This window comes from Pristis pectinata, chromosome 13 (assembly GCF_009764475.1).
Source record: "Pristis pectinata isolate sPriPec2 chromosome 13, sPriPec2.1.pri, whole genome shotgun sequence".
Classification (NCBI taxonomy): Eukaryota; Metazoa; Chordata; class Chondrichthyes; order Rhinopristiformes; family Pristidae; genus Pristis; species Pristis pectinata.
Genome location: NC_067417.1, coordinates 29,613,380 through 29,629,933, shown reverse-complemented (window position 1 = coordinate 29,629,933; position 16,554 = coordinate 29,613,380). Strand labels below are relative to the sequence as shown.

The 16,554-nt window shown below is 39.9% G+C and overlaps 1 protein-coding gene across 1 annotated transcript in view; it reads right to left on the bottom strand.

The window, feature by feature from the left end:
- The window catches only part of phkb (phosphorylase kinase, beta), a 195,110-nt gene that overhangs the window by 107,100 nt on the left and 71,456 nt on the right, over window positions 1-16,554 (bottom strand). Inside the window, 1 exon segment of the mRNA XM_052028086.1 lies at window positions 6,498-6,555. Coding sequence (XP_051884046.1) covers window positions 6,498-6,555 — 58 coding nt within the window.

Genomic DNA, 16,554 nt, shown 5'->3' with positions numbered 1-16,554 from the left:
ATCTAGCAATGAAGCAGATGGAATTGAAGAAGATGGAGCTGGATAACGAGGAGAAAAAGAGGCAGCATGAGTTACAAATGAAGCGTAGGAGTTCGGAATCTGATTCTGGATGATGGTTTTTTCAGCCAGCAGGGAGGTTCGATTAGTCCCTCCGTTTGAAGAAGATCAGGTTGATCAGTATTTCCAACATTTTTGAAAAGGTTGCTGTGAGTTCAAAACTGGCCAAGGAAAGGATGGGCTCTTATGGTACAGAGTGTGATTAAAGGTAAAGCTCAAAAAGCTTATTCTGCTTTGTCTGCTTGAGGATGCAGCTGATTATACCAAGGTAAAACAAGCTATTTGAAGGCCTATGAATTGGTCCCTGAGGCTTATAGACAAAAATTCAGAGACTTGAGGAAATCTGCAGATCAGACTTATATGGAATTTGCCAATGGAAAGAAATATGTTTTGAACGATGGTGCCTGGCTAAAAATGTAGATGGGGATTACTGATAAATTGACAGAATTGATACTGGTGGAAGACTTTAAAAGATGTGTTCCAGCTGAATTAACAACATATTTAAATGAAAAGGCAGTGGAAACTTTACAAGAAACTGCTAGGTTGGCAGATGATTATGCTTTAACCCATAAATCCAAATGGGGACAACCTAAAACCTTTCAAAAGAGTTACAAAGACAATCCAGGTAAACCAGAGATTAAATTGGAGGTAATCAAAAAGGAAAAGGATGAAAAGAAGCCAGGGCTGGAGAAACCTGTTGAGCGTACTTGTTATTACTGTAGGAAACCTGGCCACGTGATATCTAATTGTGCCCTTTTGAAGAAAAAGAAGGAAGCTGGGCCCAATGCTTGCTTTCAGGCAATTAAAAATCAAAAAGGTTTAGGAGATGCTGTTAAAGATCAGTCCTTGCAAGAGGGAAAGCGGAAAAGTTGGAGGAGGTGAGAAAAGAATTCCGTTCGTATGTATCAGAGGGTTTTGTTTCACTGAATGATGAGTCACCCCAGGTGCCAGTGAAAATTCTTAGAGATACTGGGGCTAGTCAATCTCTCTTGCTGACAGTGTTTAAATTTTGGTGAAGAAAGTGACACTGGTGAAGTAAATCTAGTACGAGGCGTTACTAGGTGAGACCATGTCTGTCCCTTTTCACAGGGTGATTTTAAAGTCAAAGTTCGTAGAAGGACCAGTTGAGATAGGGATAAGACCTAGTTTGCCAGTGGAAGGAGTTTCTTTGTTATTGGGAAATGACCTTGCAAATGGAGAAAGTGATCCTGTGGTACGGTTAACAACCAAACCAAGGATTGATGAGTCTGAGGATGATTCAGATGTTTACCCATCATGTGCGGTGACTCGAGCTAGAGCTAGAGAATTAGCCAAGACAGACAGTCCGGTGCAGTCTGATGTAGGTTCCTTGTGACAGTCCTAAACAGGAAGAAAATTTTGATGCCTTATCTGAGACTTTTCTGTCTTCACTGGAGGATCAACATCCTTATAGTGAGCCTGAATTTAAAGATTTGTCTTTGTCGAGGAAGGATTTTATGGTTGGAAACAGACAAAGGACCCTGAGTTGACAGAATTGAAAGAAAAAGCACTCTCATGTGAGGAGATTGAAAAGGTGCCAACTGGATACTATGTCAAAAATGGAGTGTTAATGAGGAAATGGAGACCTCCTCATGTTCCTGTTACTGAGGAATGGGAAGTTATTCATCAGGTTGTTGTTCCAAAAGTTTATAGGGATGAGATTTTAAACCTGGCCCATAGTATGCCTTTGGGTGGTCATTTTGGTGTGAATAAAACTGTAGGGAAGATCTTGAAACAATTCTATTGGCCTGGTTTGAGAAAAGATGTGGTGATGTTTTGTCGAACCTGCCACACATGTCAGATGGTAGGTAAACCAAATCAAAAACCCCCTGTGGCTCCTTTGAAACCAATTCCTGCTTTTGATGAGCCCTTTTCGAAGGTGATTGTGGACTGTGTTGGCCCCTTACCAAAGTCTAAGACTGGAAATCAGTATTTGTTAACCATCACGTGTGCCACTTCTAGATTTCCAGAGGCAATACCCCTTAGAAATATTAAGGCCAAGACGGTGTCAAAGGCTCTTGTAAAATTTTTTACCTTGTTTGGTTTGCCAAAAGAAATCCAATCTGATCAAGGTAGTAATTTTATGTCAAAAATTTTTCAACAAATAGTCTATGAGCTGGGAGCAAAGCAGATTGTATCATCTGCATATCACCCAGAATCTCAAGGAGCTCTGGAGAGATTTCATTCTACTCTCAAAAATATGCTGAAGACTTATTGCTTTGAAAACACCAAGGATTGGGACGAAGGTATCCATTTACTTTTGTTTGCCGTTAGAGAATCGATCCAGGAGTCAATCGGATTTAGTCCGTTTGAGCTTGTGTTTGGACATAGGGTGAGAGGACCTTTGGAGTTGTTAAGAGAGCAATGGGTTAATGAGGAAGTTCACTTGAGTCTGTTGGACTATGTCCAAAAATTTAAAACTCGGTTGGAGAGAGTCTGCCAGCTAGCGAGAGAGAATTTGAAAACAAGCCAGATAAGAATGAAGACATATTTTGATAGACGTGCTCGGCCTAGGACATTCGCAGTGGGGCAAAAGGTGTTGGTATTTTTCCCTAGCCAAAATAATCCCTTGCAAGCTCGTTTTTCTGGACCCTATGTTATTGAATCTCGAGTGACTGATCTAACATATATAATCAAAACACCAGATAGACGCAAGAAAACACAACTCTGTCATGTAAGCATGCTAAAACCTTATAATGAGAGGGATTCAGTGGTGGCCTTGGTGGATGATGTAAAGGTTGTTTCTAGAATGCCTGATGTTGATGTTGAAGAAGGCCAATTTAGACCAAATATTGTTCCATCGAAACTAAAAAACCAAAATATCATGGAGAACCTTGAAACGAAGTTGGACCATTTACAAGTTTCACAAAAACAACAGATGAGAGAATTAATTGTAAAATTTAAAAATCTGTTCCCAGATGTTCCAAACAGAACATCGATAATTACCCATGATGTTGATGTTGGGAATGCAAAACCAATCAAACAACACCCATATCGAATGAATGTGGAAAAAAGTAAACTTGTTGATCAGGAGATCAAATACATGTTGGAAAATGATATTATTAGACATTCTACTTCAAATTGGAGTTCGCCCTGTGTTATTGTACCTAAACCTGATGGAACTGTTAGATTTTGCACAAATTACAGGAAAGTGAATGCTGTAACAAAGTGAGATGCTTACCTATTCCTAGGGTGGATGATTGCATAGACAGAGTGGGAAAGGCAAAATTTCTTACAAAGATTGACCTATTAAAAGGGTACTGGTGTGTTCCATTAACAGATAGAGGAAGGGAAATTTCAGCCTTTGTAACCCCTTCTGGATTGTATGAATACAATGTTTTGCCATTTGGAATGAAGAATGCTCCGGCAACATTTCAAAGAATGATTTCAAAGTATGTTAAAACATACAGATGCCTACATTGACGACTTAGTGACTGGGAATGATACTTGGGAAGATCACATCTCTGCATTAGAAAGGTTGTTTGAAAGACTTTCCAAGGCTAACCTTACAGTTAACTTGGCTAAAAGTGAATTTGGCCATGCCACTGGGACGTATCTTGGTTATGTTGTAGGTCAAGGCAAGCAAGCTCCTGTTCAGGCAAAAGTTCAAGCAATATCTGAGTTCCCTATTCCCACAGGTACGAGGACTGTTAGAAGATTTTTGGGAATGTTGGATATTATCGAAAATTTTGTAAAAATTTTGCTGATATTGCTCTTCCCCTAACTAATCTTCAGAAGAAGGGAGTAAAGTTTGTTTGGACAGATTCTTGTCAAGAAGCATTTGAGAAGCTGAAAGCCATTTTATGCTACCATCCTGTGCTCAGAACACCTGACTTTGAAAAGCCATTTTCATTAGCAGTAGATGCCAGTGATGAAGCTGCAGGAGCTTGTGTTGTTGCAGAAGGGTGACCTTGATGATATTGACCATCCTGTAGCTTACTTTTCAAAGAAATTTAATGAGCATCAAAAGAATTATTCCACCATAGAGAAATAATTAGTGTCGCTTGTTTTAGCCTTGCCAACATTTCAGTGTATATGTTTGCACCGCTCAGAAAACCATTGACTGTGTATACAGATCATAACCCATTGGTGTTTCTGAGCCGAGTCAAAAACAAGAACAGAAGGCTATTAAACTGGAGTTTAATTTTGCAAGAGTTTGATCTCATGATAACTCACATTAAAGGCAAAGATAATGTGATTGCTGATTGTCTTTCTCCGATGTTTAAATGGGAACATGTATCTGTACTAATCTGATAGTCTGTAGTTGTGTAGCATGATAATTATTAACATTACTTAACTCTATGCGCGGTTAAATTTTTCTTGGGAAAATTTTTTTTTTTAGGTGGGAGGTGTTATGGACTCAGTGAAAGTCCCTTTAAGATAGAGAGTGTGTGTGTATGTGTGTGTGGGGGCGTGCTTACGTCAATAGAAGATAAAGGACGTAATGACGTTGTTGAAGAAGAAGAAGAAGAGAAGAGAGAGAGAAGGGAGAGAGACACCAGCCTGCTTGTTTTCTCTATCGATGGATGAGAAACAATAACTGTGTTTGCCACTGAAATCCATGTATGGAAGTTGGAAGTAATCCGGTGGAGTTCACTTTGTTGCTGACCTGTAGAAGGAAACAGGTATTTGTATGTGGACGACCACGGTTCGGATGCTTTTCGGGGTGAGGAAGTCACTACCGAGTAAACACTGAAGTGTCGTTTGGGTTCCATCGTGGAACATTTGGATTTCGTATGTACTCTCTCTAATGTTTTTCTACATCTACATCTTATCTTCAGACAACGGTGGTTGTTGAAGAAGCCCTTGCTCATGTTTCACCTTATGGCTTGCGGAACTGAACTTAAGAACCATTCCGGAACTGGGAGTTTTGGACTTTGTCACACACACACACGAAGAGTTTAGTTTTGGGGTTAACGTTCGAGGTTTAACATTCTTGAATTCTAACATACTAACATTTTTTTTACTTTTATTTTACGTATTATCATAAGTAGTGATTAATAAATAGTTTTTAACACTGAATCATGCTCAGTGTGTTTCTTTTGTTGCTGGTTCGTGACAGGATCATGTGGTCAGTTAGCTCACGGAGCAGCCACTGCCAGTCCCCAGCAATGGTTCACACTCAGTGTGCTAACCAGGGTGCAGCCCTGAGCCCCACATCTTGGTGCTAAGTAGTAGCACCATTTGTCCAATCCTGTCCAACACTGACTTTAACAGGCAGCCTCTCTACACCAAGCCATAGGTGATTCAATGCTACAATTATGCCAGTGAGTGCAGGGTCTCACATCAGGTTCTTGGCACAGTAACACCATAAGCATCTATCTCGCTCTCTCTCTATAATATCTATAAATGACCTCTCTTTGGACCCGATCCATGCTTGTTCCAGGGAATAATGTCTTGAGCAATGTACCAGTGAACAGTCAAGTAGATTGTCTGGATCATTAAAAATAATGAATCACTTCAGGTAATGGGGTGGGATTTCATTTTGTCTAAACCAGATGGATTGCAGGTATCAATAAAATCAGGAGGGTGTTATTGTTTTTAAACTTGTTATGAGCCTATAAATTTCCAATTCTGAATGTGAAACTCATGATCCAGCCCAAAGTATTCCACTGATTTACTAACACCACATGCCTAAGATCTTAATAACCAATACCTCTACTGAGACACATAATGAAAGTTGTGTGTAAGTTACTTAAAAAAAAATCAAACTTTAGGGAATTCTTTTTTGGCAACAATAATATGATGTGCATGATATATGATGATGTTCAGTTTGCAGTAAACTGAAAAGTAAGGTGGACCTTCCAGCACAGACAAATAGGTTAACATCAACTTGATGTAATGGAACCTGTCAGGCAATTTTGTAGCAGAAGTTGGCTCTCCTTTCAAGGTGATTGCTGTGCAACCAATTAAATTGAGTGAACTTTAGGATAATAGAATATTGCACCTTAGAAGGATATCTTAGTAGTCTGTGGTGGTTTTTTTGGAAGAGCAATTCAGTGAATCTACTTTCTTTTTAAATTTAATATTAAGTACTTTGCTATCATCCTATGAGGTGATGCATTCCATATGCTAACCAGGTACTGCATAGTAATGCATTTCCTCAATTTAATCTAGTCCGTTTGTCGATCATGGTACATCTGTACCCTCTGGTTATCAGCACTTTCTCTTTGTTAACACTATTCTCACTCAGCCTTACAATCCACTTTGAATGAATTGATTTCTATGAGGATAAATGTTACACACTGTGGGGATAATTCTGCCATTGGGTAGTAAAATAAACTAACAGATTTTGAAACTAGCCAGGTAATCTGATGGAAACGATATGCTTCCAATACAAAATGAATCCAGAAGTAAATGTTAATCAATACATTTGAACTAGAATTACTTTTCAAATCAAGCAACTTGAACATTTTACTTACCATCAATTACCAAATAAATGTAAAACAGAGGAAATTCACATTCAATGCCATCAAACAGCTAGAAAAGAAAACAATTATTAATAACAATGGTTAAGTACATAAGAAATGTAGAAAATATAAAAGCTAACTATAATAAAGGAGACACTATTCTTAAAAGATCATTTAGAATTTGAACATCAAATTTGACATCATTTCAAATAATAAAGATGAGAATTTTTAAAATGAAAAACCATGCAGATTTGAAATAAAAGCTTTTTCAATGTAATAACATACAAGCCCTTTGGCATCTTGGGGCCAGCAAAAGGAAACCTCAGCTAATAACCACAGTATAAATAATATATGGTGACTCACTCCTATGTTTACAAAAGTCATGAGAAACAAGGAGGATTTTTTTTGATCATTCAATGAGCATGGCTGATCTAAACCTGACCTTTAATATCACTTTCCTGCTCTCACCAGCACGCCTTTTCACTCCCTTGTAGATCAAATATCTGTCAATTTCCACCTTGAATAGATCAATGACTCCACTTTCACAGCTTGCTGGGTACGCATTTCCAAAGAGTCACGAACCTCTGAGTAAAGAAATTTTTTTTCCAAATCTCCATCTGAAATGGGCGATTCCTTATTTTGAAATCATGACTTCTATTTTTGGATACCATGGCTAGGGAAAACATCATCTCAACCTCCACCCTATCAATACCCCTCAGAATCTTGCATGTTTCAGTAAGATCATCTCCTATACCAATGAGTACAGGACCAACCAGCTCAACCTTCATCATGATCAACCCTTTCATGCTGGAATCAATCTAGTGAAACCTCTCCAATGCAATATCCTTCCATAAATACAGAGACCAAAACTTTATGCAGTACTACACATGTGGTCTCACCAGCACCTGGTAAGATGCTAGTACGTGTCACACCCCTCCCTTGTTGGACTCTGCATGGAGACAGGAGTAAAGCAGCAATTTACAGGCATAGTCCGCATAAAGCTGGAGATTCACCATGTCCCAACCCTACACCAGGATCAGAATCCACATTCATCTGAATGGAGATTCCTGATCTAAAAATTGGAAAGGAAATGATGTATTCAGTTAATTATATATATATTTTTACTTATTTAATTCTGTCCCAAACTTTTCAAGTATTTCTTAGAGTTTTAATGAGTTTTTAATAAAGGTTTATTTTAAAGTTTATTTTTAAAAATTATTTGAAGCCATTTTAATTGTTTTTAAATGTCTCCATATTATCAGAGACACTTAAAAGCTCTTACGTTCTTTTGACAACTTTGACAGCAGTCGAGGCTTTGACTTCTGTTAAGCATCATCAGGGATATGCCCACTGGGGCCAAGCCATTGCTGCCAGAGTGTGGAGATTGGACTGGACGTATGCATTCAGAGATTATTATAGGCTGGGGAGAATGTGGTGCAGTGAGTATGGATAGCTGGCCAAATTGAGCATGATTGAGGTTAATAAATATGACATCGTTGCAATCACTGAGTCGTGGCTTCATGATGGATGTGATTGGGAACTGAATGTCAAGGGGTATACAGTATATAGGAAGGATAGGAGGGTAGGCAGAGGGGGAGGTGTGGCCATGATGGTTAGTAGCGATATAAAATCAATAGAAAGGAAGGGACATTGAGTCAGAGGAGGTGGAATCCTTATGGTGGAGCTGAGAAATATCAAGGGTAAAAGAACAATAATAGCAGTCATATATAGGCCCCCGAACAGCAGTCAGGAAGTGGACCATAAGTTGCAGATTGAGATAGAAAAAGCATGTCAGAGTGACAATGTGAAGATAATTATGGGGGATTTTAACATGAAGGTGGACTGGGAAATGCAGCAAGGTGGTAGTACTCAGGAGAGTGAGTTTGTGGAATGTCTAAGGGATGTTTTTCTGGAGCAACTTATTGAGGAGCCCACCAGGGGATCAGCTGTTTTGGATTGGGTGCTGTCTGTAGTGAACCCGAGGTGATTAGGGAACTAAAGGTAAAGGAACCACTGGGAACAAGTGATCACAATATGATTGAGTTTAGTTTCAAGTTTGAGAAGGAGAAGCTGATAACTGGTGTATCGATATTTCAGTGGAATAAGGGAAATTACCAAAGGTATGAGAGATGAGTTGGCCCAAATTGATTGGAGGAGTAAGTTAGCTGAAGGGACGGCAGAGGAAAATGGAAGAAATTTCTACAGGAAATAAGGACAATGCAGGACAGATATATTCCAAGAAAAAAGAAGGTTTTGAATGGAAAAAAGGCACAGATGTGGATAACGAGGGAGGTGAAGGATAAAATAAAAGCAAAAGGGCGGCGTACAAAGTAGCAAAAAATTAGTGGGAAAACAGAAGATTGGAACGATTTTAAAAATCTGCAGAGAGAAACTAAGAAGGTCATTAGGAAGCAAAGATGAGTTACGAAAGGAAGCTGGCGGACAACATTCGGAAGGATTCTAAGAGTTTTTTTAAATACATAAGGAATAAAAGAGAGACACGGGTTGACATAGGACCAATTGATAACGGTGCAGGAGGTATTATAATGGATGATAGTGAGATGGCAAGGGAATTGAATGAATATTTTGCATCGGTCTTCACCGTGGAGGACATAAGCAATGTGCCCATTAGTCAGGAGTCTCACGAATTGGAGCTGAGTTCAATTGAGATTAATAGGGAGAAGGTGCTTGGAAAACTAAAGGGGCTTAAGGCTGATAAGTCTCCCGGACCGGATGAGGTGCATCCCCGGGTTTCTGAAGGAGGTGGCTGGGGAGATAGCGGAGGCGTTGGCGATTATTTTTCAGGAATCGATAGATTCTGGCATGGTTCCGGAGGACTGGAGGGTAGCGAATGTAGTTCCGTTGTATAAGAAAGGTGGGAGGCAGCACAAAGGCATTACAGCCTATTAGTCTGACGTCAGTGGTGGGAAAATTATTGGAGTCTATCCTCAAGGAGGAGGTTACCGAATACCTAGAGGCGCAAGGCAAGATAGGACCTAGTCAACATGGTTTTGTGAAGGGGAGGTCCTGTCTGACCAACCTATTGGAGTTTTTTGAAAAGAAATCACAGGTAGGGTGGATAAGGGAGAGGCGGTAGATGTTGTGTATTTAGACTTTCAAAAGGCCTTCGATAAGGTGCCTCACAAGAGACTGATTAATAAGATGAGAGGTCATGGAATTATGGGCAGGGTAAGAGCAAAATGGGTGGAGAATTGGCTGGTTGGCAGGAAGCAAAGGGTGGAAATAAAAGGATCTCGTTCTAGGTTGGTTACCGGTTACTAGTGGTGTGCCGCAAGGGTCGGTGTTGGGGCCTCTCCTTTTTACCTTGTACATCAATGATTTGGATGATGGAATAAATGGGTTGTGTGGCTAAGTTTGCGGATGACACCAAGATAAGTGGAGGAGTAGGGAGCATAGAGGAAATAGAAAGAATGCAGAGGGACCTAGACAGTTTAGGAGAATGGGCAAGGAAATGGCAAGATGAGATTCAATGTTGAGAAATGTGCAGTTGTACACTTTGGAAGTAGAAATAAGGCGGGTAGATTATTATCTAGAAGGAGAGAAGATTGATAGTGCGGTAGTACAAAGGGACTTGGGGGTACTCGTACAAGATACCTTAAAAGTTAACCACCAGGTTGGATCGGTGGTTTAGAAAGCGAATGCTATGTTGGCATTCCATCTCGAGAGGTATAGTGTATAAAAGTAAGGAAGTGTTGATGAGGCTCTACGGGGCGCTAGTGAGGCCTCATTTGGAATACTGTGCGCAGTTTTGGGCCCCGCATCTAGGAAGGATGTGCTGACAGTTGGAGAGGGGTTCAGAGGAGATTTACGAGAATGATTCCAGGAATGAAAGGGCTTAAGTATGATGAGCGTTTGTCGGCTCTTGGACTGTACTCGCTGGAGTACAGAAGGATGAGAGGGGACCTCGTAGCAACATTTAAATGTTGACAGGTAAGGATATCGAGTAGATGTGGCTAGGCTGTTTCCCTTGGTGGGCGTGTCCAGGACCAGAGGGCACAATCTTAGAATTAGAGGGTACAGTTTCAAGAACAGAGATGAGGAGAAGTTTCTTTACCCAGAGGGTGGTGAAATTGTGGAACTCCTTGCACGCACAGCAGTGAGGCCAGATCAGTGGTGGTATTCAAGGAGGAGATAGACAGATATCTAAATAGTCAGGGTATCAATGGGATATGGGGATAAGGCTGGCAAATGGGATTAGAATAGTTTTTTTTTCTCTCTCTCTTTTTTCCCCACCCCATTTCTTTTTCCCTTTTCCTTGGAGGCAGACTCGATGGGGCCGAATGGCCTGCTTCTGCTCCCTTATCTTGTGATCTTGTGATTTGGTCATTCAAACAATACTGCCAGGCAGTTCAGGACAGAGGGATGTTGTTGACAGAGTTAAATCAATAACCATTCAATGGTTGGTGGGAAAGACATAGACATCACAGACAAGGTAAGCATTTATTGTCCATCTCTAATTTCCCCTCATGAAAGCGGTAGTTAGCTGTCTTTTAAACTAGTTCTTCTGGAGACGGTAGTCCACAATACTACAGGGAAAGTGTTCTAGGAATTTTGACCAGTGACAATGAGGGAATGGCCACATATTTCCAACTCAGGATAGTATGCACCTTGGGTGAAGCCTGCAGTTCCCAAATGCTTATTGCTTTTCTCATTCCTGGTGGCAATGGTCTTTGGCATGGCAGCTGCTGTTAAAGCAGACCAAGCATGTAACTGCAGTGCATTTTTGTAAATGGCAAGGTGGTGGAGGGAAATGAATGTTCAAGAGCAGTGGATGAGGTGCCAGTCACACAGGCTCTTTTGTTGTGGATGGTGTTGTTGAGCTGCAGTCAGCCAGGCAAGTGAGAGTATTCAATCACACTTCTGACATTATACAATGCAGGTGATGGGAAGGTTCCAGGATGCACGTGGATACACAGTCTATGGCCTGCTCTTGCAGCCACATTTTTTTTGGCTGGTCCAGTTGAACTTCTGGTTGATGGTGAAGCCTAGTATGTTGATGATGTGGTAATCGGAAATGGTATTACTATGGAACATCAAAGGTTAGTGGTTAAAGACTCTCTCTTGTCTGGTACTTATCATGGCCCAAGTGTTACTTATCATTTAACCCATGCCCAAATGTTGTCCAGATCTTGCTAATATGCAGGCATGGACTGCTTCATTTGCCGAGGTATTGTAAATGAATTAAACTGTGCAATTATTAGCAAACACCCCCACTTCTGACCTTGTGATCGAAGGAAACTCAGTGATTAAACAGCTGAAGATGGTTTGGCCTGGGTCACTATCCTGATGAATTCCTGCAGTCATGTCCTGGGGCTGGGATGACTTGACCTTGAGACACCATCATTGTCTTATTTACGTAAGGAATGATTTCAACCAGTGGGATGTTTCCTCTCGATGTCAATTGACTTCAGTTTGACTGAAACTCCTTGATACCACACTTGGTCAAATGCTACCCTGGTGTCAAGAACAGTCACTTTCACCTCACCTCTGGAATTCAGCTCTTTAGTTGTTAACAGCTTGTTAAAGAGTAAGAGATGCTTGTTATTACTGTTAATGACACCTCCCATTAGACTGATTGGGTGGTAGTTAGCTGGATTGGATAAATCCTGCTTTTTGCAAACTGGACATACCTGGGTTACTTTCCACACCTTTGGGTGAACTGTTGTAACTGTATTGTAAATATGTTGGCTATCCAGAACTAACCACAATACTTTTGTAGTACAACTGGTATGTTGTCTGGTCCCAAGGCCTTTATTCTATCCAAACTTCTCAGATATTTCTTGATTTTACATGGAGTGAATTGGATTGGTTGAAGACCGACTTCTGCAATGGTGGGGATCTCAGATGGAAGGCAAGATGGACTCGGCCCTTTTGAATAAATATGGTTACAAATGCTTTAGCCTCCTCTTTAGCAATAAAGTGGAAGGCCTTGGCATCATTGATGATGGGATATTCCAGAAGCTTCCTCCTCCCATTACACATGTAATTATCCATTCATGAGTAGATGCGATAGGTGTGCAGAACTTTGATCCATTAATTGTGTGATCCCTTAGCTATTCCAATTGCTTGTTACATTTATTGCTTAAAGTCATGTAATCCCATGTCACTACTTCACCAATTGGCAGGAGATAGTTTTTCTAAAGGAGACTGAAACTTTAGGAGATAGTTTCCTTGCTCACATTTGACTTGAAGTCAGGAGACGTCATGGGATCCACAATAGATGCTGAAAACATGCAGGGTCACATCTATCCACCTGTGCACACTGTATCACTAATTCTGACAGGTCCGCTTTGCCACTGGGATAAAACATATACAGGGATTGTGACGGAAGAGTCTGGTATAACTGCCCTTAAGGTTTGATTCTATAACGATGTAAGCTATCGCTTGACTAGTCTAAGGGACCGCTATCCACATTAAGATACCGAAATTGGTTATTCCTGATACAACTTAGTTTTTAAGTTTCTTAGGGGCATAAGGGTAGCTCACGTCAGACCTGACAACTGAAGTTCCAGAGTGACACAAAGTGACCCAGAAATACTTGCCATTATATTTCACTCCAAGGAATTTTTTTAAAAATTCAAATATGCTGAAAGAAAAACAGTTTATGCAATTAACAAATGTTGGATGCCATCACATCTCTCTTGGTCATCCGTGAATGACAACACAAGACTTTTTACTTCTACACTGGAGAGTAGATAGATTCTTGATATAACATCCTAATCCAAAGAAAGGCTAGCAATATAATACCTGGTCCTAAATACCATATTCAAATAAAACTATGTCAGTGCCTTGAAAAAAAATTCTTCATCTGATGAGATTTGCATTGTCCTTCTCATTAGTTTTTTGTTATTACTACAATACACCACGCTGTTAGTTTCCATGAAACAACCCAGAAATGCACCTAGACCCTCTCATGTTGTATTTGTGACTTCAAATCACTTAGTTGTATTCCTACTTGTTTATTTTCATTCTCTGCCTAAATGCAGTTTTCTACTGAAACAGTCTACCTTCCCAATGTATTTCAATTGCCTCTCACATCCCAATTTGGTAATAAATGTAAATTTAAACAACTTTGTTTCTGTTCCCAACTCCTGTTGCTTATGTAGACTTAACGGCACCAGCACTGAAGGTATATTTAAAGTTACCCTTTCTTTTCTCTGGTTTAGCTAAATTTTAGCTCGTATTAAACTGTTCCAGTTGTGACCTTCTAGACTAATTGATGCTGTGGCATAACATTATTAAAATATAAATAATCATTCCCAGGAACTTAAGAATTACTGGACAAAAATGACCCAAGGTCCGTCTTCTACCATCCTGCTGGTTTCATGACATAACGATAATAGAGTGGCTGATTAATCGGTGCAATCAATCAATAACCATTCATCAACAAGAAAAGTCTCTGCAGTGAAAAAAAAAATCAAGAATTGTAAATTCAGTCACCTGTTCCTCAAGTATACTACACTTACCAAATGCCACGTCTCAAGTGACTCCTACACAGTATTTTATTATGTAATTTTCTGAAAGAGATCTACCTAATTTGCATTTGAATGAATGAACGCTGTCTGCTTTCACTGATTCCTTGAGGAGCTCATACCACATATTAACCACTTGTTCACTGAGGTACATTCCCATGAAATTTTCTTTTCAACAAGATCTTACATTTCCTTAAAGAATTTGTTACGTTTGTTGGACAAATAATCCTCCTGTTGCTTTGTCATCTATTATACCAAACCAGACCTCTCCAGTGATCCTACTATTTGTTTTTTTAAGGGCATCTTCTAATATTTTATCCATACAAGATATGAGGCTCATTTGAGTATTGTGCCTTTTTAAAGATTGATGTTTCTTCCTATCTTCAAACTCTAAAGATTCCTTCAAGACAGTGGCAAAGGAATGTCCAAATTTGCTGGCCACCTGTTGATTTGTCTTTGCTTGAATATATTCCAGTGTTGAAACATGCTCAGCAATCATCAGAACAAATCAGATTCAAAAGCTGGCCTGACACTTAACTGGAGTACTTCTTTTTGAGGGTCAGTGTGCTCATTCAGATGGACACTAAAGATCCTACCTCAGGGAATACTTCCAATGCAACAACAATACTTCCAGTGTCTTGGCCAAATGTCATCCCTTAATTAACAAACAGGTGAATTTGCAAATCTCATTTGCTGCTTTCTATCATTTTTTATTGCTTATAAGACAACAATGAGTGCATTTCAAAAGAAAGTTCTTGTCTGTGAAGTGCTTTAGGGTAACCTAAGAATATAATAAGGCAGTAAATAAGAGAAATGGCTGTTTTTTTCTAAACTTTTAAATTCTGGCAGAGGAGAAAGAAACTACTCAATGGTCCCAAATTAGAAATTAAAATAGAGTAAAAGTTGTTGTTTAGGATTGACACTACATACTAGAACCATGGTATCAGTTATCTACACATTCCTGTTCTCAGCTGCAATACAACAAAATAGCAAACGAACAGGAGATTTTCCTTCCCCAAAAGGTTTCAAGGTTAGGCAAATAATTTAACCTCTGCTACCATACCTACTATTAACAGGTTAACCTGCACAACCTTCAAATCGAGTGAGATATAGTTCAAGTACAGAGCACACTTTATTCATTTAGGGGACATGAGTGTTGTTGGCAAGACCTGCTTTTAATGTAGTTCCATAATGGTGTCCTCAAGAACACAGATGGTGAGGAACTCCTCTGGTAATGTTATTGGATATCAAGGATAGGTGGTTACAGTCTTTCTTGTTGGAGATGATCATTGTCCTGCACTTGGTGATGCAAACTTATCAGCCCATGGGTGAATGTTGCCAAGGTCTTGCTGTATGCAGACAGAAACTGCTTCATTTTCTGGGGAGTAATGAATGGAATTGAGCATTTTGCATCAACAAGTATCCCTACGTCTAATCTTATGATGGGATGAAGGACTTTGATGAAACAGCTTAAGATGGTGAAACCCTCGCAGCAATATACCAGGGCTGTGATGACTAACTTCCAACAACCACATATTTCTTCTTCTGCACAAGATAAAGTGTTTTTACCTTTGATGCCACATTACATGAAATGTTGCCTTAATATCAAGACACACACTCTCAGCTCACCTCTATAACCATGATTGGACCAAGTCTGTAGTGAGTTGTACAGCAGAGGTCCAGGGTAAATCCAAACTTGATAGCACTCTCAATGACAACTTCCATCAATTTGCTGATGATTGAACTGATAAAACAGTAAATGAGCTGGATTGGATTTATCCTGATTTTTATGAACAGGACATACTTGGACAAATTTCCACATTGTTGGGTACTTGACACTGTTGTAACCAAACTGGCAGAGCTTGACTGGATGTGTAAACGGTTCTGGAGAGTAAATCTTCAGTACTGCAGCTGGGCTACTTTCTGGTCCAGTGGCTTGTGCTATAAATCGGGTCCACTCAGGCTCTTTTTGACATCACATACAGCAAATCGAATGGAATTTGTGTTGGTGGAAATTTCGAGAGGAAGTAGAGATGGATCTTTCACTCAGAACTTCTGGCTGAAGTTGGTTATTAAAATTTCATCTTTGTCTTTGGCAATCGCATGGTAGGCCCTATTGTTGCTTACACTGAGGATGTACTTGGTGCCCTCTTATAAAGATCTTTATTAGTCACATGTACATCGAAACACACAGTGAAATGCATTTTTTGCGTAGTGTTCTGGGGGGCAGCCCGCAAGTGTCGCCACGCTTCTGGCACCAACATAGCATGCCCACAACTTCCTAACCTCATTACCTGTATAATTATCTATTATTGTTCATGATCAGAAATGCTGTGATTACAAAGCATTGATCCAATCCACTGGGATTGCTTATCTCCATCTACTACATGTTTCTTTTTCTGTTTGGGATCCTTGAGGTCCTGTGCTGCAAATTCACAGAAAGCGACCTCATTTTTGGGTATCACAATGCTGTTCCGAGCATGGCCTTCTACACCCAAGTCCCCTGACTTCGTAATAGTGTTAGAAGGAGTGATATGTCGGGACACATGGCTGTAGTGTGTGTTGGAATACATTTC